The sequence below is a fragment of the Chiloscyllium plagiosum genome, unplaced genomic scaffold, assembly GCF_037043375.1.
Source record: "Chiloscyllium plagiosum isolate Xiang-an unplaced genomic scaffold, Cpla_swu_hap1 HiC_scaffold_4, whole genome shotgun sequence".
Taxonomy (NCBI): domain Eukaryota; kingdom Metazoa; phylum Chordata; class Chondrichthyes; order Orectolobiformes; family Hemiscylliidae; genus Chiloscyllium; species Chiloscyllium plagiosum.
The window spans coordinates 87589202-87612878 of NW_028270142.1; the positions used below are offsets into that span (position 1 = coordinate 87589202).

Consider the following 23677-nt stretch of genomic DNA (forward strand, 5'->3'; position numbering starts at 1 on the left):
TTTCAAGTTTCACAACATCTTTGCGATAAGAAAGTGACCAGAATTGCACGTAATATTCCAACAGTAGACAATAGACAATAGGTGCAGGAGTAGGCCATTCTGCCCTTCGAGCCTGCACCACCATTCAATAAGATCATGGCTGATCATCCTTAATCAGTATCCTGTTCCTGCCTTATCTCCATAACCCTTGATTCCACTATCCTTGAGAGCACTATCCAACTCTTTCTTAAATGAATCCAGAGACTGGGCATCCACTGCCCTCTGGGGCAGAGCATTTCACACAGCCACCACTCTCTGGGTGAAGAAGTTTCTCCTCATCTCTGTCCTAAATGGCCTACCCCGTATTTTTAAGCTGTGTCCTCTGGTTCGGCACTCACCCATCAGCGGAAACATGTTTCCTGCCTCCAGAGTATCCAATCCTTTAATAATCTTATATGTCTCAATCAGATCCCCTCTCAGTCTTCTAAACACAAGGGTATACAAGCCCAGTCGCTCCAGTCTTTCAGCGTAAGGTATTCCCACCATTCCAGGTTCACGAGGAATTGACCTCATGAACTTACGCTGCACTCCCTTAATAGCCAGAATGTCTTTCCTCAAATTTGGAGACCAGAACTGCACACAGTACTCCAGGTGTGGTCTCACCAGGGCCCTGTACAGCTGCAGAAGAACCTCTTTGCTTCTATACTCAATCCCTCTTGTTATGAAGGCCAGCATGCTATTAGCCTTCTTCACTACCTGCTGTACTTGCATGCTTACCTTCATTGACTGGTGTACAAGAACACCCAGATCTCTTTGTACTGCCCCTTTACCTAAATTGATTCCATTTAGGTATTAATCTGCCTTCCTGTTCTTGCCACCAAAGTGGACAACCATACACTTATCCACATTAAACTGCATCTGCTATGCATCTGACCACTCACCTAACCTGTCCAGGTCACCCTGTAATCTCCTAACATCCTCCTCACATTTCACCCTGCCACCCAGCTTAGTATCATCAGCAAATTTGCTAATGTTATTACTAATACCATCTTCTATATCATTAACAGAAATTGTAAAAAGCTGCAGTCCGAGCACTGATCCCTGCGGTACCCCAACAGTGGCCTAACCAATTCCTGTAGAGCTGCAACATGACCTCCCAACTCCTGTACTCAGTGCTCTGACCAATAAAAGCAAGCATACCAAACGCCTCCTTCACTATCCTATCTACCTGTGACTCCACTTTCAAGGAGCTATGAACCTGCACTCCAAGGTCTCTTTGTTCAGCAACACTCCCTAGGACCTTAACATTAAGTGTATAAGTCCTACTAAGATTTGCTTTCCCAAAAAGGAGCACCTCGCATTTATCTGAATTAAACTCCATCTGCCACTTCTCAGCCCATTGGCCCAACTGGTCAAGATCCTGTTGTAATCTGAGGTAACCTTCTTCACTGTCCACTGCACCTCCAATTTTGGTGTCATCTGCAAACTAACTAACTGTACCTCTTATGCTCGCATCCAAATCATTTATGTAAATGACAAAAAGTAGAGGGCCCAGCACCAATCCTTGTGGCACTCCACTGGTCACAGGCCTGCAGTCTGAAAAACAACCCTCCACCACCACCCTCTGTCTTATACCTTTGAGCCAGTTCTGTATCCAAATGGCTAGTTCTCCCTTTATTCCATGAGATCTAACCTTGCTAACCAGTCTTGCATGGGGAACCTTGTCGAACGCCTTACTGAAGTCCATATAGATCACTCTGCCCTCATCAATCCTCTCTGTTACTCCTTCAAAACACTCAATCAAGTTTAAGAGACATGATTTCCCACGCACAAAGCCATGTTGACTATCCCTAATCATTCCTTGCTTTTCCAAATACATGTACATCCTGTCCCTCAGGATTCCCTCCAACAACTTGCCTATCACCGACGTCAGGCTCACTGATCTATAGTTCCCTGGCTTGTCCTTACCACCATTCTTAAACAGTGGCACCACGTTAGCCAACCTCCAGTCTTCCGACACCTCACCCGTGACTATCGATGATACAAATATCTCAGCAAGAGGCCCAGCAATCACTTCTCTAGCTTCCCACAGAGTTCTCGGGTACACCTGATCAGGTCCTGGGGATTTATTCACCTTTATGCATTTCAAGACATCCAGCACTTCCTCTTCTGTAATAGGACATTTTGTAAGGTGTCACCATCTATTTTGCTACTTTCTATATCTTCCATATCCTTTTCCACAGTAAATACTGATGTAAAATACTCATTTAGTATCTCCCCCATTTTCTGCGGCTCCACACAAAGGCCGTCTTGCTGATCTTTGAGGGGCCCTATTTTCGCCCTGGTTATCCTTTTGTCCTTAACATATTTGTAAAAACCCTTTGGATTCTCCCTAATTCAATTTGCCAAAGCTATTTCATGTCCCCTTTTTGCCCTCCTGATTTCCCTCTTAAGTATACGCCTACTTTCTTTGTACTCTTCTAAGGATTCACTCGATCTATCCTGTCTATACCTGACATATGCTTCCTTCTTTTTCTTAACCAAACCCTCACTTTCTTTAGTCATCCAGCATTCCCTCTGCCTACCAGCCTTCCCTTTCACCCTAATAGGAATATACTTTCTCTGGATTCTTGTTATCTCATTTTTGAAGGCGTCCATTTTCGAGTTTTCCCTTTACCTGCGAACATCTGCCCCCAATCAGCTTTTAAAAGTTCCTGCCTGATACCATCAAAATTGGCCTTTCTCCTATTTAGAACTTTAACTTTTAGATCTGGTCCATCCTTTTCCATCACTATTTTAAATCTGATAGAATTATGGTCGCTGGCCCCACAGTGCTGCCCCACTGACACCTCAGTTACCTGCCCTGCCTAATTTCCCAAGAGTAGGTCAAGTTTTCCACCTTCTCTAGTAGGTACATCCACATACTGAATCAGAAAATTTTCTTGTACACACTTCACAAATTCCTCTCCATCTAAACCCTTAACACCATGGCAGTCCCAGTCCATGTTTGGAAAGTTAAAATCCCCTACCATAACCACCCTATTATTCTTACAGATAGCTGAGATCTCCCTACAAGTTTGTTCCTCAATTTCCCTCTGACTATTGGGGGGTCTATAATACAATCCCAATAAGGTAATAATCCCTTTCTTATTTCTCAGTTCACTCAAATAATTTCCCTGGATGTATTTCCAGGAATATCCTCTCTCAGCACAGCTGTAATGCTATCCTTTATTAAAAACGCCACTTCCCCTCATCTCTTGCCTCCCTTTCTATCCTTCCTGTAGCATTTGTATCCTGGAACATTTGTATCCTGGATGCCAGTCCTGCCCATCCCTGAGCCATGTTTCTATAATTGCTATGATATCCCAGAGGAGATGAACAAAGTAGAGACTGGAAGAGAGCAGGCAACCTAAATTTAGACAACTCAACTGACTGTTCTAATAATAAATCGTTTCTACTTTTTCAAAAATTTCACTCATGGATACGGGCATCGCTGGCTGGTCAGCATTTATTGCCATTCCCTGGTTGCCCTTGAGAAGATGGTGATGAGCTGCCTGCTTGAACTGTTGCAGTCCATTTGCTGTAGGTAGGAATTTACATAGGGAATTCCAGAAATTTTACCCAGCGACAGTGAAGGAAAGGCAGGATGGTGAGACTGGAAGGAAAACTTGAAAGTGATGGTGTTCCCAGGTAACTGCTGCCATGGTCCTTCGAGATGGAAGTGGTCATGTGTTTGGAAGCTGTTGTCTATGGATCTTTGGTGAATTTCTGCAGAGCATCTTGTAGATAGTATACAGTGCTGCTACCGGGCATTGATGATGGTGGGAATGGATGTTTGTGGGTGTGGTGCCAATCATGCGGGCTGTTTTGTCCTGGATTGTGTCAAGCTTCTTGAGTGTTATTGGAGCTGGACCTATCTAGGCAAGAGGGGAGTATTCCATCACACCCCTGACCTGTGCCTTGTAGATGATTTTGGGGAATCAGGAGGTGAGTTACTCACTGTAGTATTCCTAGCCTCTGAACTGTTCTTGTAACCAGCATATTTATATCGTGAGTCCACTTGAACTCTGGTCAATGGTGAAGCCCAGGATTTGATAGTAGGGATTCAGTGATGGTAACACCATTGTTGATGGTCATAGCCTGGCATTTGTGTGGCACAAATGTTACTTGCCACTTGTTAGCCCAAGCCTGAATATTGTTTAGATCTTGTTGCATTTGACCATGGACTGCTTCAGTATCTGAGGAGTCACAAATGATGCTGGATATTGTGCAATCATTGGCAATTATCCCTATCCCTGACCTTATGATAGAGGGATGGTCATGGATGAAGCAGTTGAAGATGGTTGGAGCTTAGACACTAACTGAGGAACTCATTCAGAAATGTCCTGGAGCTGAGATGACTGACCTCCAACAACCACAACCACCTTCCTATGTATCAAGTACATAGTGGAGAGTTTGCCCCCAGTTCCATTGATTCCAGTTTGGCTAGGACTCCATGATGCTACATTCGGTTGAAAGCAGCCTTAAGATCAAGAGATGTCACTCTCACCTCCCTGATGGAATTCAGCTCTTTTGTCCATGTTTGAATCAAGGCTGTAATGTGTCCAAAAGCTGAGTGGCCCTGGCACAACCCAAACTGGGCATCACTGCGCAGGTTATTGCTGAGCAGGTGCTGCTCAATAGCACTGTTGATAACACCTTCCATTACCTTACTGACGATCGAGAGTAGACTGACAAAGCGGTAATTGGGCAGTTTGGATTTGTTCTTTTTTTTTGTACAGGACATACTTGGGTACTTTTCCACATTATTGGGTAGATGCCAGTGTTGTACTTGTACTGGAGCAGCTTGGCTAGGGGAGTGATGAGTTCTGGACACAAGTCTTCAGTACTATTGCCAGATTCATGTCAGCGGTGCTGGAAGAGCACAGCAATTCAGGCAGCATCCGAGGACAGGCAAAATCGACGTTTCGGGTAAAAGCCCTTCATCAGGAATAAAGGCAGAGAGCCTGAAGCGTGGAGAGATAAGCTAGAGGAGGGTGGGGGTGGGGAGAGTGTGGCATAGAGTAAGCAAATGTGGCTGTGATACCGAGTTTGTTTCAGGACATGGTTGAAGAGCTTCAGGGCTGAGGAAATGACCTGGGAGTTGCAGTGAGAGAGAGACTCCCTGAGATTCTTGTAGAGAGAGGAGGAAAACTTCTTCAAGGCAGGCATTTTAACCCTACTGCGGTTTTTACCTCGTTGATTTTAACCCTACGGCGAATCCTCTTGCAAGGATGCCTGCCTTGAAGAAGTTTTCCTCCTCTCTCTACAAGAATCTCAGGCACTCTCTCTCTCACTGCAACTCCCAGGTCATTTCCTCAGCCCTGAAGCTCTTCAACCATGTCCTGAAACAAACTCGGTATCACAGCCACATTTGCTTACTCTATGCCACTCTCTCCCCACCCCCACCCTCCTCTAGCTTATCTCTCCACGCTTCAGGCTCTCTGCCTTTATTCCTGATGAAGGGCTTTTGCCCGAAACATCGATTTTGCCTGTCCTCGGATGCTGCCTGAATTGCTGTGCTCTTCCAGCACCACTGATCCAGAGATTGATGTCAGCACCCATAACCCTTTCAGTGTCTCCAACTGTTTCTTGATATCCCATATGAAATTAATCAAATTGGCTGAAGACTGGCATTTGTGATGCTTTGGACCACTGGAACAGGCTGAAATGAATCATCTACTTGGCACTTCTAGCTGAAGATTGCTGTGAATGCTTTAGCCTTATATTTTGCACTGATGTGCTGGATTCTCCCATCATTGGGAGATATTTGTGGAACCTCCTCCTCCAGTGAGTTGTTCAATTGTCCTTTCATGTGACAGGACTGCAGAGCTTGAGTCTGGTCCGTTAGTCGTGGGATTGCTTAGCTCTGTCCAGCATTTGTTGCTTATGCCGTTTAGCATGCAGGTAATCCTGCTTTGTACATCACCTGATTGGCACCTCATTTTTTTTGTTTTGCCTGGTGTTGCTCCTGGCATTCCCTCCTGCTGTCCATTGAACCAGGGTTGATCCCCTGGCTTAATGGTAATGACTGAGTAGGGGATATGCCAGACCATGAGATTACAGATTGCGCTGGAGTGTAACTCTGCTGCTGTTGATGACCTACAGAGCCTCGTGCATGCCCAGTGTTGAGGTGCTAGATCTGTTCGAAGTCTGTCCCATTTAGCACAGTGATAGTAGGAGAAAGTGAGGACTGCAGATGCTGGAGTACCAGAGTTGGAAAATGCCGTGCTGGAAAAACACAGCAGGCCAGGCAGCATCCAAGGAGCAGGAGAATCGACGTTTCGGGCATAAGCCCTTCTTCAGGAATCCCAGCACAGTGATAGTGCCTGGAGTTTATGCACAATATGAAAGCAGGAATTCATCTGCACAAGATCTGTGCAGTCGTCACTCTTACCAATACAGTCATGGGCAGATGCACCTGCAGCTGGCAGATTGGTAAGAATGAAATCAAGTAAGTTTTTCCCTCTTGTTGCTTCCCTCACTACCTGCTGCAGACCTAGACTAGCAACAATGTCCTTTAGGACTTGACCAGCTTGATTGGTAAGTGCTGCTGCTGAGCCACACTTGGTGGTGGACATTGAAATCTCCCACCGAGAGTACATTCTGTGCCCTTGCCACTCTGAGTGTTTCCTCCAAGGTTTGTTCAACACAGAGGGATACTGATGCATCGGTCAAGAGAGGACGTACGTTGTAATCAGCAGGAGGTTTCCTTGCCTTTCCTGAATCCATTACATTTCATGCGATGCAGAGTTAATGTTGAGGACACCTGGGAAATTCAGTATGACATACAAAATGGCTTAATGGAAATCATTTAAGATTCTTCCAATATTAATTTCATTTTTATTCACACCCACTGTGAACACAGCTGATGTGGGGATTACAGCACCTGTGGTATTCAAGGATAATTTCCCATGTGTTATATCACTATTGGGATAGGCTGAGAGAAACATTAAGATCAATATTTCTTGATAGAAAGGAACAATCAGCCAGAGATTATCCTCAGGCCATTCTTACCCTTGTTCTGACAATTCAGACTAACATTGGTGTTAGAGCTTTCAGAATTCTTCCAATTAGAGTTTAGTCATTGAAGAAGTGGATTCTGAAAGATATGCTACACGACCTTTTTGATGTTCTAATTTACTGCCTGCAGGAATTTGCTCAGCAAGTTTAAACATTTAGTAGGCAATACTATGGCTTCAGGGCCCCTCTTAAAAAGTCTCTGAATTAGGATTGGAGATTTTGGGGGGTACTGACTCACTAACCTGAATAGTTTGCTGGAAAGGTTAGAGGATTAAAATCTTCTAAGACCTGGATAACTATAAAATTAACCCCTAGACTCACCACTGACCCCTAACAAGTCCCTGTCTGATCTGATCTGACACCCCCACTAACTCGACCTGACCCAAACTGACCTGATCTTATTTGACCCCCTCCCAATCCAACAACCCAATGACACCCATTCCAGTCCAACCTGATACGACCTAACCCACGGTTTCCTTCCACAGTCCAAAGATGTGCAGGGTTGGTGAATTGGCCATGCTAAAATTGCTCATGGTGTTCATGGATTTGTGGGTTAGGTGCATTAGTTAGGGGAAATGTAGAGTAATACAGTAGGGAAATGGGTTTGGGTGGGTTACTCTTTGGAGGGTCGGTGTGGACATGTTGAGCCTAATGGCCTGTTTCTATACTGTAGGGATTCTATGAATCTATGAAACTCCACAAATAACCCACCTTCAAAACCACCATTTTCTTACTTTCTCACCAGTCCACCTGCAAACCTACACCCCCTCTCAATCCTGCCAACTCAAGCCCCTATCTCACTGCCACCTTATTATCTCACTCAGCTAACCTGACTGCGCATGCACCCAACGTGTCATCCTCATCCCTCATCCATCTGCCACCCCAACACTTCAAGTACCCATTTATCATCCTTGTCCCTCATCTACTACCACTTGCTACCCTACTCCACTCACATCTACCTGCACCTTAGACCTCAAGCACCTTCTACTTTTCCATCTCACTCATTTATCACCATAATCTTTTGGAATAGCTTTCCCAAGCATTCTGCATTTCTGGCCTATATTTCCATTGAGGAACTCTTAAAGAGCATGGAGCTATTCCAGGAGTCTTCCATTGCAGTGTAGGATCATCATTGGAGGCCATGGCATATCCCCTTTTTATAGCACAAATTGGCATATTCTGGTGTTTAAACATCACAAAGGATCTTGAGAAGCAATGGAGAGAGGGTAAATGTGTATGTTAGATGAGCAAAAGAAAGGTAAGAAGAAAGGAGTCCAGGGACAGTGAATGCCAGTCCTCAGAAGGTTTAACTCTTCACCGATTACTTTTACTGAAAGGTTACTTAAAATGGTTCAATTCTCTGAATGTCATTGGCTTATGTTATGTACAATACACTAATAAGCAATCGGTTAACTTAAGATTTATTTCTGTTGCAGTGAGCAAAAATGAGACAGATTGCATTTTCATCTGTGTTATGGCTGGTGTTCTGGGTAAGATGTTTAATCTTTCAGTTCAAAAGTTTTGACTAATGTAACACTATTGCAGAGGATGAAGCTAACTATCAAAATTATAATCAATATTTCCAATTATCCAGTCGGCAAAATCTCTTCAAAGTAAAAATTGCTTGAGAAATTGTAGATCTGACAGCAGGTTTGGAGAAACAAGGTTAACATTTTGAGTCTTCTTTAGAAATTGAAGGGAGTTGGAAATGTTATGGGGTATGGGTGGGAGGGATAGCAAGTGAAACACAAATGGCAAAGGTGCCCCCAGAAGGACAAAGGTAGTAATAATAATAATCACAAAGAGTAGGTGTTAATGATAGATTTTAATAGCAGAAAATAGGTCACAGATAGCAAAGAAGTCATGGGTGGGGGGTGGGCGGTGAAGGGGGGCATGGTGGGATTTGAATGGGGTAATCAAAATTAAAAACAAAGATAATGGTCTAAAGCTTTTGAACTCACTGTTGAGTCCTAAAGCCTGTAAAGTGTCGAAGCAAAAAAAAAATAGGTGCTGTTCCTTCAGGTTGTGTTGGGCCCCACTAGAGTAGATCTTAGGAAAGATATGTCAACAAGACAAGGAAGATTGTATATTGAAATGACTCGTGACTGCAAGTTCAAGATCTTTCCTTGGAGGTATTACACAAAGCAGTCACCCAGTCTGTGTTTGGTCTTGTCAGTGTAAAGGAGACTGCATTGCAAGCAGCAAAAAGAGTAAATTGAAGGAATTACAGTTAAACTGCAGCTTCATCTGGAAGGTGTGCCTTGCACGGTGAGGTGGGAGGAGGCAATGCATGGGAAGCTGCCATGCGATTGGTTGGGGGTGATGGAGGAATCAATAAGATTATCACGTTGGGAAGGGAAAATACGTTTGGTGGTGGACTATTATTGGAGATGAAGGAATAGCGAGCGTGATTCCTTAAATGCGGAGGCTGGTGGAATGGGAAGTAAGATCAAGGAGACCCCTATTGTTGGTTTTGGGAAGGAAAAAGATGAGGGCAAAGTGTGAGAAATAACACGGCTGAAGAGCATATCAACTATAATGGAGAAGAAGAAAGTGATGAGTGATGATCACCAGCAATCTGTCCTGGTCCACTCACATTGATATGACAGTCAAAAAAGTACAACAATGCCTCTACTTCCTCAGGAAACTAAGAAAGTTTGGTGTGTGCATAAAGACTATTACCAATAGAAAGCATACTATGTGAATGTATTGCAGCTTGGTATGACAACTGCCCTGCCCAAGACGGAAATAAACCACAGAGAGTCTTGAATACAGCCCAGTCCATCAACAAACCAGCCTTCCATCCATTGGCACCATCTATACTTCTCACTGCCTAGAGAAAGCAACCAACATATAATCAAAGACCTACCCACCCACCCCCCTCGGTTATACTCTCTTCCGCCTTCTTCTGTCAGATAGAAGATATAAACGTTTGAATACACATATGAACCGATTCAAGAACAGCTTCTTCTCCACTTGTTTTAAAAAATTCTCAAGGTCAGGTTCGTAGGAGAGTAGTCTGACACAGAACAAACGACCAAGAGGCGAGTCTGCTAGAATATGGGCATTTTATTCCCCGCAGCGTCGCCACAACCAACGGGTCTGGCTTATACTCACTCTACATGTTACCGGAACTGGGAGCCGTCAGTTCTCGTAGAGCGGTTGCCAACAACCCACGCTCGGCGGTTAAACGTAACCCCGGAGCAGACTCACCGAACTGGAGACTTTTCCAGCTGATATACTCTTTTCCAGATATAAACATTCATGTGAACAGCAGAGCAAGGCTAAAAAACACATTCCATTCTGGTTACATACAGATAAGAAGATTCACACGGGGAGGTGTGTAATAAGATTCACACGGGACTAAGCAACACCTCCATTCCGGTTAGATTCACACATGTATTGGGACATAATTTTACACCACATTCCACTGCTTGGCCCAATACATGTGTTACATTATGCTTAATTCAGTTCAATTCGTTTCAGTTAATTTCAGTTCAGTCAATTCAGTGTAGTTCAATTCAGCTCAGTTCAGGTCTGTTCAGTTCAATTCAATTGTGTTCAATTCAGTTCCGTCCATTTCAATTCAATTTAGCTCAGTTCCATTTTGTTCCGTTCAATTTGATTCACTTCAGTTCCACTCAGTTCAGTTCAGTTCAATCCCATTCAATTCTGTTAACTCCGGTTCAGCTTTTTGGACATGCCCACATCCTCCGCTGTACCCCAGGCAAGGGGTTCTTCGGCAGGACTGGGATCCTCTCACAAACAAACTGCCACGTACATGCCCACATCCATGCCATCCCGGGACGGTCGGGACCTCCACAGTTTGTTCTTCTGGTTTCTTAGTCTTTTTCCAAAACATTGTTCTGTATCAAAATCTCTCCTCAATTGCGATTGATCCTGCCGACTACGCCAAATGTTTTAAAAAATTCTCAAGGTCAGGTTCGTAGGAGAGTAGTCTGACACAGAACAAACGACCAAGAGGCGAGTCTGCTAGAATATGGGCATTTTATTCCCCGCAGCGTCGCCACAACCAACGGGTCTGGCTTATACTCACTCTACATGTTACCGGAACTGGGAGCCGTCAGTTCTCGTAGAGCGGTTGCCAACAACCCACGCTCGGCGGTTAAACGTAACCCCGGAGCAGACTCACCGAACTGGAGACTTTTCCAGCTGATATACTCTTTTCCAGATATAAACATTCATGTGAACAGCAGAGCAAGGCTAAAAAACACATTCCATTCTGGTTACATACAGATAAGAAGATTCACACGGGGAGGTGTGTAATAAAATTCACACGGGACTAAGCAACACCTCCATTCCGGTTAGATTCACACATGTATTGGGACATAATTTTACACCACACCACTGTTAACAGACTTTTGAAGGACCCCTCAAATGTTAATTCTGATCTCTCTCTGTGCACCTTCTCTGTGGCTGTGACACTATATTCTGCACTCTGTTCTGCTTTCTGATGCACTTTGTATGGTGCAATCTGCCTTTACAGCATGCTAAACCATACTTTTCACTGTATCTTGGTACATATGACAAGACTAAATCAAATCAAAGGAAGTCATTTTGGAAGAAGATGTGGCAGAAACTGAACAATGGAGTTTTTAACGGAAAGCAAAAGGAAAGTAGTGTAGTCAAAGTCAGTGGTTTGTAGTGGATATCGGTGGACTAGCCACAGAAATGGATCAGTGAAATCAAGGAAGGGAAGAGAAAAGTCAGAGATGGACCAGGTAAAGGATGAAAAGCGGAAGCAAAATTTATGATATCGTTCTCCTTCCAGACAGGAGCAGAAAGCAACACTGATGCAGTCATTGATATATTGAAGAAAGAGTTGTGGATGGGTTCCTGAGTAGGACTGGAACAAGAAATGTTCCATATACCTAACATAGAGAAAAATGAAACCAGGGGCTCATGCCAGTACCATGGCTGCATTTTTGACTTGGAGAAAGTGAGACAAGTTAAAGGAGAGATTGTTCAATGTTTGAATAAGCTAACTTGGATGGAGGAGGGAGTTGGTAGATGGGAATAGTTCAAGTCTCTTTCAAGGAAGAACTAGAGAGTCTTTGGATCAGTCTGATGGAGGATGGACACCTACAAGGATCGCATGTCCACAGTGAAGAGGAGGAGGAGACTACGGTCAGACAACTGGAAATTGCATAACCGAGGTAAAGCCTCAAAACAACTGTGAACATGGGTGGTGAGAAACTGGACAATGGGGAGAAAAAAAAACATCAATCTAGGAAGAATAGGTTCAGTGGAGCAGGGACAGGCAGGAATGATAAATCTTTCAGTGCAGTTCTGAGGTAGAATGGGCTGTGGAGAGTTCGGAGACCATTAGGTGGGAGGTTGTAGAGGGACAATCTCCAGAGGAGATGAGATCAGTGACAGTCCCAGAAATAACAGCTTGATGTTCAGTGTTGGTTCATTGTCCAGAGAAATAGAAGGAAGTGACTATCTACCTTCCCTTGAAAAAAGGAACCAGAAATGACATCATCCACCTTAAGAAACCAAGACCTATAATTAGAGAGACAGGACATACCACCAGCACTTCGCTAGAGACTCTCACTGATGATGCTACCTAGTATGGTGATGAAACGTCTGAAAACAAACCTTTCAGCTCAGTGAACTAACTTACAGACTTAACATCAACCTGAGCTACAAATCTTCTCAAAAGAAGTGACTGTGAGTTAGCATTTAACCTCTGTCCACCGACAAGTCTATTATTGAGCAATTACTCAAATAAAGGGGGATCAGGAATGTCTCTGTTGGTACCCTAGGTAGTACTGTTATACACTGGTGGTCAGAGGGTGACAGTGGAACAGGTAAAAGGCAGGGAAATCATGCAACTTAACAGGTATCACCAGCTGTCATCATTTAAATATAAAGAGGTGTGAATTAATGTCCTTAGACTAACCTGACAAGAACCAAGACAGAAAATAAAGGGCAGAGAGAATTGTATCAGCCTTAGTGCTACAAAATATGTAACCATTGCAGTCTGACCAACACTCAGCTAAATGTTGTTGATACCACAGATAAATGCCAGGTTTTATTAGAGATAGAATGGATATAATGATAATAAAAAGAAGTAGACCTTGATACTGGAAACTAAAATTCAACATTGTTGTAATAATAATTCTGTTCCTCGTGTATAGAAATATCTAAAATAGTGAAAATGTGCTGATTTTTAAATATAGGAGGCAATACATTTTGATTTGACTCAGTTATTTTAAGTATAGATGCGATAAATGCTTGACGTTGCTGTTGTCATTACAGAAAGAGATATGACTTCCCTGTGGTTTACACAATCATTGCAGCCAATTATAAATGAAACATTCTACAACAGAATATCCACTACAACTGGTCAGTACATTTCCATAATCCTGTTTATTGCTAATCTATTAATAGCACAACCCTGCAGCATTGAGTGTGGTGGGGAATGGGGGTTGGAAGGTTGGTTAAGGAAAACAGTGGACAAGCGGATTGTAAAGGGCTGAGTTGATACTGGGTGGGACCAAAGCAGTAAAAGGATCTAGCATCATGGGTAGGCCCAAATCTGGTAAGGAGTGAAGATGATGAAAACAAGTCATCAGACTGATCAAGGCTGATACTGAGAGTTTAGCAGCTGAGCAGCAAGGACTATGCCACTGCTATAGAATCATAGAATCATAGAGATGTACAGCATGGAAACAGACCCTTCGGTCCAACCTGTCCATGCCGACCAGATATCCCAACCCAATCTAGTCCCACCTGCCAGCACCTGGCCCATATCCCTCCAAACCCTTCCTACTCATATACCCATCCAAAAGCCTCTTAAATGTTGCAATTGTACCAGCCTCCACCACTTCCTCTGGCAACTCATTCCATACACGTACCACCTTCTGCGTGAAAAAGTTGCCCCTTAGGTCTCTTTCATATCTTTCCCCTCTCAAACTAAACCTATGCCCTCTAGTTCTGGACTCCCCGACCCCAGGGAAAAGACTTTGTCTATTTAACCTATCCATGCCCCTCATAATTTTGTAAACCTCTATAAGGTCACCCCTCGTAGTTAACATAAGGTAGAAATTAATCTTGTTTTTCTTATCTTTGATGGTTTTAACAGTGTGTATTGAAGTGGCAAGGGTGTGTCGTGTCACAGAAGTGAGATTTTATAAAATTTTATAATATTTTAGACAGTCTCTTTAACTCAAAGTTAAATTCTGATTAGTGAAATGGGTCATGTGATCACTTATAGATTTACCTGTGACAAGCTTCTGTGACTTGATTACCATGGAGACAAGGGACCTACACTGAGGCATAATAGCAGCAAATGCAAATATTCACACCTGAAAAGAGAAACAAGGCCCTTCAGTTGATATTGAACAAACTTTCTGTCTTCAGGTTTTCTTCACAAAAAGATAGAGACTTCTGTTACAGAGAATAAACACAGAGTGAAATGGGAATTATGAACCTGTTGGAAGCTGTGGCTGACTGTGGACTGTTTCCTATTAAAAGAAACTAACCTGTGGAGCGTATGCTGTACAGCATATCAATGGGCTTTGGTTATTGCTTTTTCTAAAATCTTAATAAGTGTCAGAATTTCATTAGTAAAGAGTAATTCCAACTTGGTAATGTTAATTTATTTTGCTTTTAGTTTGTGTGGTAGAGTAAAACATCTTAAATTGAAATCTTAAATTGTGCAATATACATTTAACTTGGTCACTGAAAATTCAAATCTATTGTTTAAAATGATCAGTTTCTATGGGACTTACAACTTTAATGATCCTGTTTGATTACATGAGGCATTAAAGTAAATTTTCCAATTTTCTTCAACAGTGAGGAACTTAAAAATGATAGCTAGAGTTGGAGTATTATATGAGCAAATATTAGAGCTAATTCGCATTATCAATCTGCCCACTTCTTCCTAATAAGTTTTGTTTTGTTTCACAGGTTACAATCACAAAATGTGTATGATCTCATTATGTTCTACTTAAATTGCTGTAAATAATATATACGTGTGATACTCAAATACTCTCAACAGTCTGCTTGCTGTAATTGATCTATGTAGGCCTTTCCCAGTAATTTATTTTCTTGATATTGGGGAATTTACATTAAAGTAAGTCTGTCCAAAACATTTACACATCAACTTACAATGATATAGTATCTTTCCGCCCTTAGAGGAATGCAGATTGGTGAAGCTGCAGTCAGCCTGATGAAAACTATGTTTCTTTGTTGTCTTAATGCCTTTAATACCAACGCCATCAAAAGCAAAAAAAAAAGAGCTTGTGTTTTCCCAGCTATCATGTAGAAAATGATCTTAGAGGTGGTGCTGCACAGTGTCAGGCTGGAGTCAAATTAAGAGTTAATTCAGATTCTCTTTGCTTTTTGAAAAGGAGTATTAAAAATAAAAAAACATTAAAAATGATTCATTTTCAATGTTTTCTAATCTACCTCTTCAGAGGTGGTCTTATACACCTCCAGACCTCCTGGCTCAAAGGTAGGAACATTACCAGTGCACCACAAAAGCCCAAAATAATCCATTATAACCTTGTAAAAATTCTGGTAATACTAGCCAAGCATATTGCACCAATTTGTTAGTTCCACTTGTAAGTAGGAGCACTTATTTATGACAAAATTGGCAATTTGCATGATCTTTAATACATCAGGAGTGGAATATTCAGTTCATAAATTGTAGAATGAATATAACACAAATACAGTTTGTATTTTATTAGAATTAGAGTCATAGAGTCATACAGCATGGAAACAGATTCTTAGGTCCAACCAGTCCATGCCGAACATAATTCTAAAACTAAACTAGTCCCACCTACCTGCGCTTGGCCCATATCCTCCAAACGTTTCTTATCCATTAAGTGCCTTTTAAACATTGTAACTGTAGTTGCATCCACCATTTCGTTTGGAAGTTCATTCCACACGCAAACCATTCTGTGTAAAAAAAGTTGTTGTCATGTCATTTTTAAAATCTTTCTTCTCTCACCTTAAAAATATGCCCCTAGTCTTAAAATTCCCTCATTCTTGGAGTGATTTACAGAACTTCTTTCCAGATAATCCTTTAGGACTTCTCAAATTGTTTACAAGTGAATGCATCTTGGGGATTGGCCAACAGAGTGCATTAGAAACCTATCCAATCACAGCTAACAACTGGGATAGAATCCAGCTCTGACAGTTGGGGCTCACTGTCTGGCTTAACTAACAGCTGCTAAGTGTTACTGGTAAAATTAGTCTGACAGTCTCCAATTCCCTGTTAATACAAGTCCAGATGCACATAGCTGCTTTCAGTTTGATACCAACTGGCACCAGTTCAATGATGTTAGACTGAAATACCATAAGTACTCAAAGTATAGGAATGAAATTGCAAACTACCTCATCCCAAATCCCAAAAGGGCCATAATCTTCCCTACAACATATCATACATCCAGTTTAGGAACTTCTAACATTTAATTCAGGAGGTATCTTCTTACCCAAGTGAAGACCTAAAACCTCTTTTAAAAAGTTATTAGTGCTTGTGCTTCTGTGTTGGTCCATGGATTCAAGCATCACTTCAGAGACATGAATGCATAATCCAGGTTAACTGAATTTAATTGCTAGTAAGGGAGTGCAATCACAGATGCAACGTTAAATCATTACGCTCTGAGGTAAATGTAAAAGCATCACGTGAAGCTGTTCAAAAGATAGCAGCAGAGTTTTCACCACGATCTAGCCAATAATTATCCATCAACCATTACCATGAAATCAGTTTATCTGGCAATGTATCTCACTGCAGTTTGTGGCACCTTGCATTGTGTGAAGTAACTGCTGTGCTTCCCTATACTACATCTGTGACTGTACTTTAGAAGTATTTTATTGGCATACAGCACTTTATGCATTCTGGCATCCTGAAAGGTGGTATATAATTGCAAATCCTTGCCTCCTCTTTATCTTGCACAACCATACACCCATGACAGCCAGGACTCACTTTTCTACTTATTCAACATAAATCTCTCTGCTGCTGCAAGAAAGATAATGTGAATTTAATTTGTACAAAGTAGCTCCAAAGAATTCTTATCTGTGGTTTGTCTTTATTGATAAGTAGACTGTGAAGTGGATGCAATAAAGCTGCAAAAAGATTTAAGTAAATTGAGTGAAAAGAACCCCCTAGCAAATGAAGTATCATGATGAGAATTGTGAAGTTATTTACTGTAGAAAGATAAGTAGAAATATAAATTATTTTTAAATGACAGGAAACTGGGAAATGTAATGCAGACGCAGCAAGCAATTCAAGTGAAACAATATTATAATTAAATGCGAAGGGACTGGATTGTAAGAATAAAAGAGTTTAACTACATTATATATCACCTTGCTCAGTATATAGGTAGAGTATTCTATGCAATTTTGGTCTCCTCACCTGAAGCAGGACAGATAGCTAAGATGAGACTCTTGTCCAACAAGGAGAAATTGATGAATTGTTCTAAAACCCCTAGAATTTAACAGAATGAGAAATGATTTAACTGAAACATTAACAATTCTTCAGGAGCTTGACAGAGTAGCTCCTGGCAGAATGTTTCCCTGAATTGGAACATTAGAACGCGGGGTCACAATCTCAGAATGAGAAAGCGAGATGAGGCAACATTTTTTCACTGAATTTACTACACTGTGCTGTTCAAAAGTTGATGATCTTCAAGAGAGATTGATCAATTGATTTTTGTTTACTAAGGGAATAATGATGTGGAAAAGATTCAGTAGATCAGTCAAGATCTTAATAATAATTGGGTGAGCAGAAAAGGCCAAGAGCCTTACCTCTCTTCAGATTTCTGATATTCTTATAATGTCATGTCTGCGTGAATGTAATGTTTGTATAACTATAATCAATCACACCAGGAAGAGTGAATTAAATTAAAGCAAATGTAAGAGTGTTTTAAAAATTGTGTTTCAGCATCACCAACTATCTCCACGTTCATCACCTCAGCTAGAGAAGACCTCAAAAGGACGATAACAACCACATTACAAACACAATCTTCAACAGGTGCGTGATGTTTTAATATTTCATTGAGCCAACGCAGATTTGAACTAATTAAACTAACGCAACCTGGTGAGAAAAGGAGTACATGTTCGATGTCCAAGATCTAGCTGTCCAGAAGCTGGATATTGCAAAAAAATTATTCCAACATGGTGTGTTGCACTAGTTATCACTTCTTTGTTTATGATGGTGAACCAGTCTAGTTCTTCAATGTTTAGAGTCATACAGCCATAGAACCAAACAGTGCAGTAACAGACCTTGCGGTCCGACTTGTCCATGACAATCAAGTTTCCCAAACTAATCTAGCCCCACTTGACTGCATTTGGCCCACATCCCTCCAAACCTTCCCTATTCATGTACCTTTATGTAAAATGTCTTTTAAATGTTGTAACTGTACAAGCATCTATCACTTCCTCTGGCAGTTTATTCCACATAAGAACCACTTGCTGTGTGAAAACATTTTCCCCAGGTCCCTTCTAAGTCTTTCTCCTCTCACATTTAAAAGTATGTCATCTAATTTTGAATCTCCCTACCCCCCAACTCCCTACGCTAAGGGAAAGACCCTGGCTCTTCATCTTATCCAAGCCTCCCATGATTTTATAAATCTCTGTAAGATTATTCCAAAGCATCTGACATTCCAATGTAAAATGTCTCAGCCTAACCAGCCACTCCTTGTATTTCAAACCCACCAGTCCTGATAACATCCTTGTAAATCTTTTCCACACCCTCTCCAATTTAATAATATCCTTCCTATGGCAAGGTGACCAGAACTGTACACAGTACTCCAAAAGTGGCCTCACCAACATCTTGTAAAATCCAGACTCAGTAGTCTGAAAAATGAAGGCAACCATACCAAACACCTTCTTTGCCACCTTGTGTCCTTGTGAAGCAACTTTCAAAGAACTATGTACCTGAATTGCTAGGTCTCTATTCGATAACACTCCCTAGGGCCCTACCATCAGGCTTTATAAGCCCTGTCCTTGTTCATCTTACCAAAATGCAACACCTCTCATTTATCCAAATTAAACTCCATCTGCCACTCCTCAATTGACCCAATTGATTGAGATCCCTTTGTAATCTTAGATAACCTTCTTCACTGTCCACTATGCCACCAATTTGGTTCATCCGTAAACTTACTAACCATGCTTCCTAAATTCTTATCAAAACCTTTTCTGTAAATAACAAATAACAGTGGACCCAGCACTAATTCCTGTGGAACATTGCTGGTCACAGGCCTCCAGTCTGAAAAACAACCCTCTACCACCAGACACTCACTCCTACCATCACACCAATTTTATATCCAACTGGCAAGCTCTCCCTGAATCCCATGTGATTACAACTTTACTAACCAGGCTATCATTCCAAACCTTGTCAAAGGCTTTACTAAAATCCATGTAAACCATGTCTACTGCTCTGCCCGCATATACCTTCTTGGTCATATCCGTAAAAAACTCAATTAAGTTTGTGAGATATGATTTTATACACACTAAGCCATGCTGACTATCCCTATCCTTGTCTCTCCAATGCATGTAAATCCTATCCATCAGAATCCCCTTCAACAACTTACACACCGATGTCAGAGTCAACAGCCTATAGTTCCCAGGTTTTTCCTTGCTGCCTTTCTTAAATAAAGGCACAGCATTGTCCATCCTCATGTCCTCCAACACCTCACCCATGGCTATACATGATATAAAATTCTCTGCTTGGGGCTATGCAGTTTTTTCCCTAGCTTTCTATAATGTCCTGGGATACACTTGATCAGGTCCTGGAGATTTATCTACCTTTATATTTTTTGAAAACCTCTAGCACCTACTCTTCTGGAATGTGGACCATTTTCAAGATATCAATATTCATTTTGAGTTCCCGAGCCTCCATGTCTTTCTCACAATAAATACAGACACAAATTTTCATTTAGTACAACTCCCACCTACTGTGGTTCCACACACAGATGACCTCATTGATCTTTAAGGGGCACTATTCTCTCCCTAGCTGCTATGTTCACTTTATTATTCATTGACTTCATGTGTTTATTCATGTATCTTTTATTCATTGAGTTTAGCCTATCTGATTTTACTGTCCAAAATCCTGAGAAATCTAACATTTGAGGAGGTACTGGTCCTGAGAGTGGTGGATGTTGGATGTCCAACTCTATCTCCTCAACATTAGAGAAGTAGATTAGGTATGTGCTCTGCATAAAAATCTCAAAATTGAGTTAAATTGACCCAATTTTATCCAGAAAAATTGTAGGCTGGGAAACTCCTCAGAGCTCATTCAGTTGCATGAATTTTCTTTAACAATAAAATGCTAAAAGTCAGTTTTACCGTGAGTAAATGCAGACATTTACCTGTCTGTCTTTTATGTTTGTGAAAATCAGTCAGGATCCTCTGTAGAAAGTTACTTAAGCAAACCAACTTCCACAAATAATGACAATGTGAAGGGACAAAGTACAAATATCAATTAATATGATAACAAAGCATGGAAGTCATTGTTAAACTAATCTAAATAGGATTCCACTTCATAATTTTGGACAATATGAATTTCTGAGATATCAAAGGAAATGAAAAACTCTGAAAGATAGATAAAGATTACAGCAGGATATAGATCAGTTGGAGAAATGGCAGATGAAGTTTAATCCAGACAAGTGTGAGGTGATGTATTTTGGGAGGTCAAATGTAAGGAGAAAGTATGCAGTAAATAGCAGGACCCTGAGGAACATTGATATAGGGAGGATGTTGGAGTGCAAGCAGAAACACAAGCGGATAAGGTGGTGACGAAGGCATACAGCATGCTTGCTTTCATTGGTCAGCACATTGTGTATTAATGTTGGCAAGTCATGTTCCAGCTGTGTATAACTTCAGCCACGTTTGGAATATCATGTGCAGTTCTAGTCATCACACTATAGGAAGGATATGGAGGTTTTGGAGAGGGTGCAAAAGAGATTTACCAGGATGCTGCCTGGATTGGAGTATATTTGCTGTAATGGAGAGGTTGGACAAACGGATTGTTTTTGCTACAGTGTCGGAAGCTGATAGTGACCTGCTAGAAATATGGAAAATTATGAGAGGCATGGATTGGGTGGATAGTTGTGGTATTTTTCTGAGGGTGGAAATGTCAGATGCTAGGGCCAAAGGTTTAAGGTGAGAGGGGGAAAGCTTAAAGGGAGTTTGTGAGGTAAGTTTGTAACTTAGTGGGTGGTACGTGCCTGGAACATGCAGCCAGGCAATGTGGTAGAAGCAGATACAATAGCAGCATTTACAAGGCATTTAGACAGACACATAAACAGTCAGGGAATAGGGAGATACAGACCATGTGCAGGCTGATGGGATTAGTTTAGAATGACAACATGGTCATTGCAGACATGGGGCGCTGAAGGGCCAGTTCCTGTGCTGTACTGTTCTACCTTCTACATTCAATGATTATGGTACAACTCAAACAATATATGAAGTACAAGACTAAAATAATTAAAGATCGAGTGGTAAATGCAGATTAAGATTAATTTTTATGCCATATTCTATATTTCATTCCAGCCTTCTCTTTATAATCTAACAAATTCTGCAAAAGACGACTTCTGAAATACTCAATAAAATTTGTGCAATTCTTTTCAGAATCATCCCCTAAGTATACAGTTCAATCTCCAAGCATTACAGTCAGACCCTTGCAATCACGTAAGTTCAATGTTAATTAAGTATTTGTCAATGTCAGGTGAATATCAAATTCAAAACAGAAAATGTTGGAGGAACTCAGCAGGTCTGGCAGCATCTGTGAAGCGAGAAACAGAGATAATGTTTCATGCCTGGTATGGCGCTTCTTTGGAACACAAGAGACATACCATGGTCAAAATGTTAACTCTGGATCTCTGTCCCCGGATGCTGCCAGGATTGCTCAGTGTTTCCAGCATTTTCCGTTTTTATTTCGTAGCTCCAGCATCTCCAGTATTTTGATTTATTAAAATAAAGTTGATATGGCTGATATTGAAGTAGTTAAATTGATAATTTGATCTGAAATCAATTGTGGCTTACTTGGAGTCCAATATCAAAGAAAGAGGCCATTCAGTCTATCCTGGCTGCTGCTGATATTACCCTCACTTGAATTCTGCAAGTGTGGTTCCAAGAACTTCTTGTAGTTCTGTGACTGTTTTCAGTTTACTCCACAGGCTTCTTGTCTGCCCAGTAACTATCCAGGCTATTGTTTCTATAATACATTTGGTAAATACCATCTACCTATGCATACACATGGAAATCATCATGGTGACCCTGGAAACACTTCATACTTTTATTGTGGCAATCATCAGGAAAATCATGTACTTTTATTTACTGTATTTATAGCATGAAATGTCCAGTTGTTCTAACATCTTTACAGCTGAGGATTTAATATTCATGGTAGGCTGTGGAAGTATTGCCAAGCAGAAAGAGGAGAAACCAACAGTAGACACTCAAAATATAAATCGTTGTGTTCTGGAACTTTGCCGTTTCTTTCAAAGATGCCTTTGTAAAATTATACGAAGGAGTCAATCAAAGAGATCTGCTGTAAGGTAAAGGAAACAATATTTTATTCTGGTTTTAATGTCTGCCACAAAACTGTGATGCTGCCTGACGAAACTCGTCCTGGATTTGAATCAGCATATTTCATAGATAATCCAAATATAATTAACAAAGTTAAACTTTGTTTTGTTGCCAAAATATCAGACACAGTACAAGACCTTAGAAAAGGTTATAATTACTTTTGGACATGTTATAACACACCTCCATGGTATGTGAGACTCGAACATGAACTTTCCAGGTCAGAGAGAGGGACAATACCACTGCAATACAAGAGCCCCAGAAGGGATTGTATCTTGTCTGGAACAGAGCTAATGGACTATATGGTCTTTTGGTTTTGGTCCATTGTTATCATTGGTTTGAATGTTTTAATTATGGTGACATTTCTATTTGGATTGGAAAGGTCTATTTATTCCATCAAATTTTTCACTGTGCACAATCTCAAATGAGATAGATTTTTTTTAAAAAAAGGCATGAGAATTTATAACATTACTGTCTAACTATATTTCCCCTTCTTCAGGGTGCTGACAATAAAGGTGAGTATGATGACTTAATCATACGGACATTCAAAAATCAGGTTCACACCATCAAATAAAACTGTTGCAATTAGGTGCTCTGACCTTAAACAGCCAGATCAATTTATCCAGCAGGTTGTATGAAGCCTATACACATGAATTTCCCTCTCATTAGTTACCCAACTTACTGGAATTAACTTCCCTTGCCCAATTCACCTCTCCAGACTTCAAAAACTCAGCTGCATAAACCAAACATGTGGCAGTAATAAATTGAATCAATATCAACATGAGGACCCATCGAGTTGTATCCTCTGCCTCCCATTTGGTTGAATAAACAGCTATTCTCGCCATATTCCTTCTCTTCACTTTAGAAAGAACTGCATCAATTGCAATCGGCAACTCATGTTGGCTAAGATACATTGCCTCCCTGAACCAATGCACTGCCCATCTGGACAAAGACAGCATCTTATTCAGATTCTCAAGTGGCACATTTGTGGGCAGTCAGTCAACAGCTCATAGGTTGTAGTTTAGCGTAGAAGGAAAGACAGGTGGCTTCTGTCTGTGGCAAACAGTGAACTGTA

General features: G+C 41.2%; 1 protein-coding gene and 1 long non-coding RNA gene across 2 annotated transcripts in view; one reads left to right on the plus strand and one right to left on the minus strand.

Annotated features, from left to right (window-relative positions):
- Positions 1-14381, minus strand: part of LOC148150180 (uncharacterized) — a 68764-nt gene extending 54383 nt beyond the window's left edge. Inside the window, exon 1 of the long non-coding RNA XR_015756999.1 lies at positions 14291-14381. This is a non-coding gene — a long non-coding RNA (uncharacterized LOC148150180). The remainder of the gene's footprint in view (positions 1-14290) is intronic.
- Positions 1-23677, plus strand: part of hhla1 (HHLA1 neighbor of OC90) — a 54179-nt gene that overhangs the window by 23299 nt on the left and 7203 nt on the right. Inside the window, exons 6-10 of the mRNA XM_087986456.1 lie at positions 8478-8531; positions 13327-13413; positions 17960-18049; positions 21649-21708; positions 22427-22574. Of these exons, the coding sequence (XP_087842582.1) occupies positions 8478-8531; positions 13327-13413; positions 17960-18049; positions 21649-21708; positions 22427-22574 (439 nt within the window). The remainder of the gene's footprint in view (positions 1-8477; positions 8532-13326; positions 13414-17959; positions 18050-21648; positions 21709-22426; positions 22575-23677) is intronic.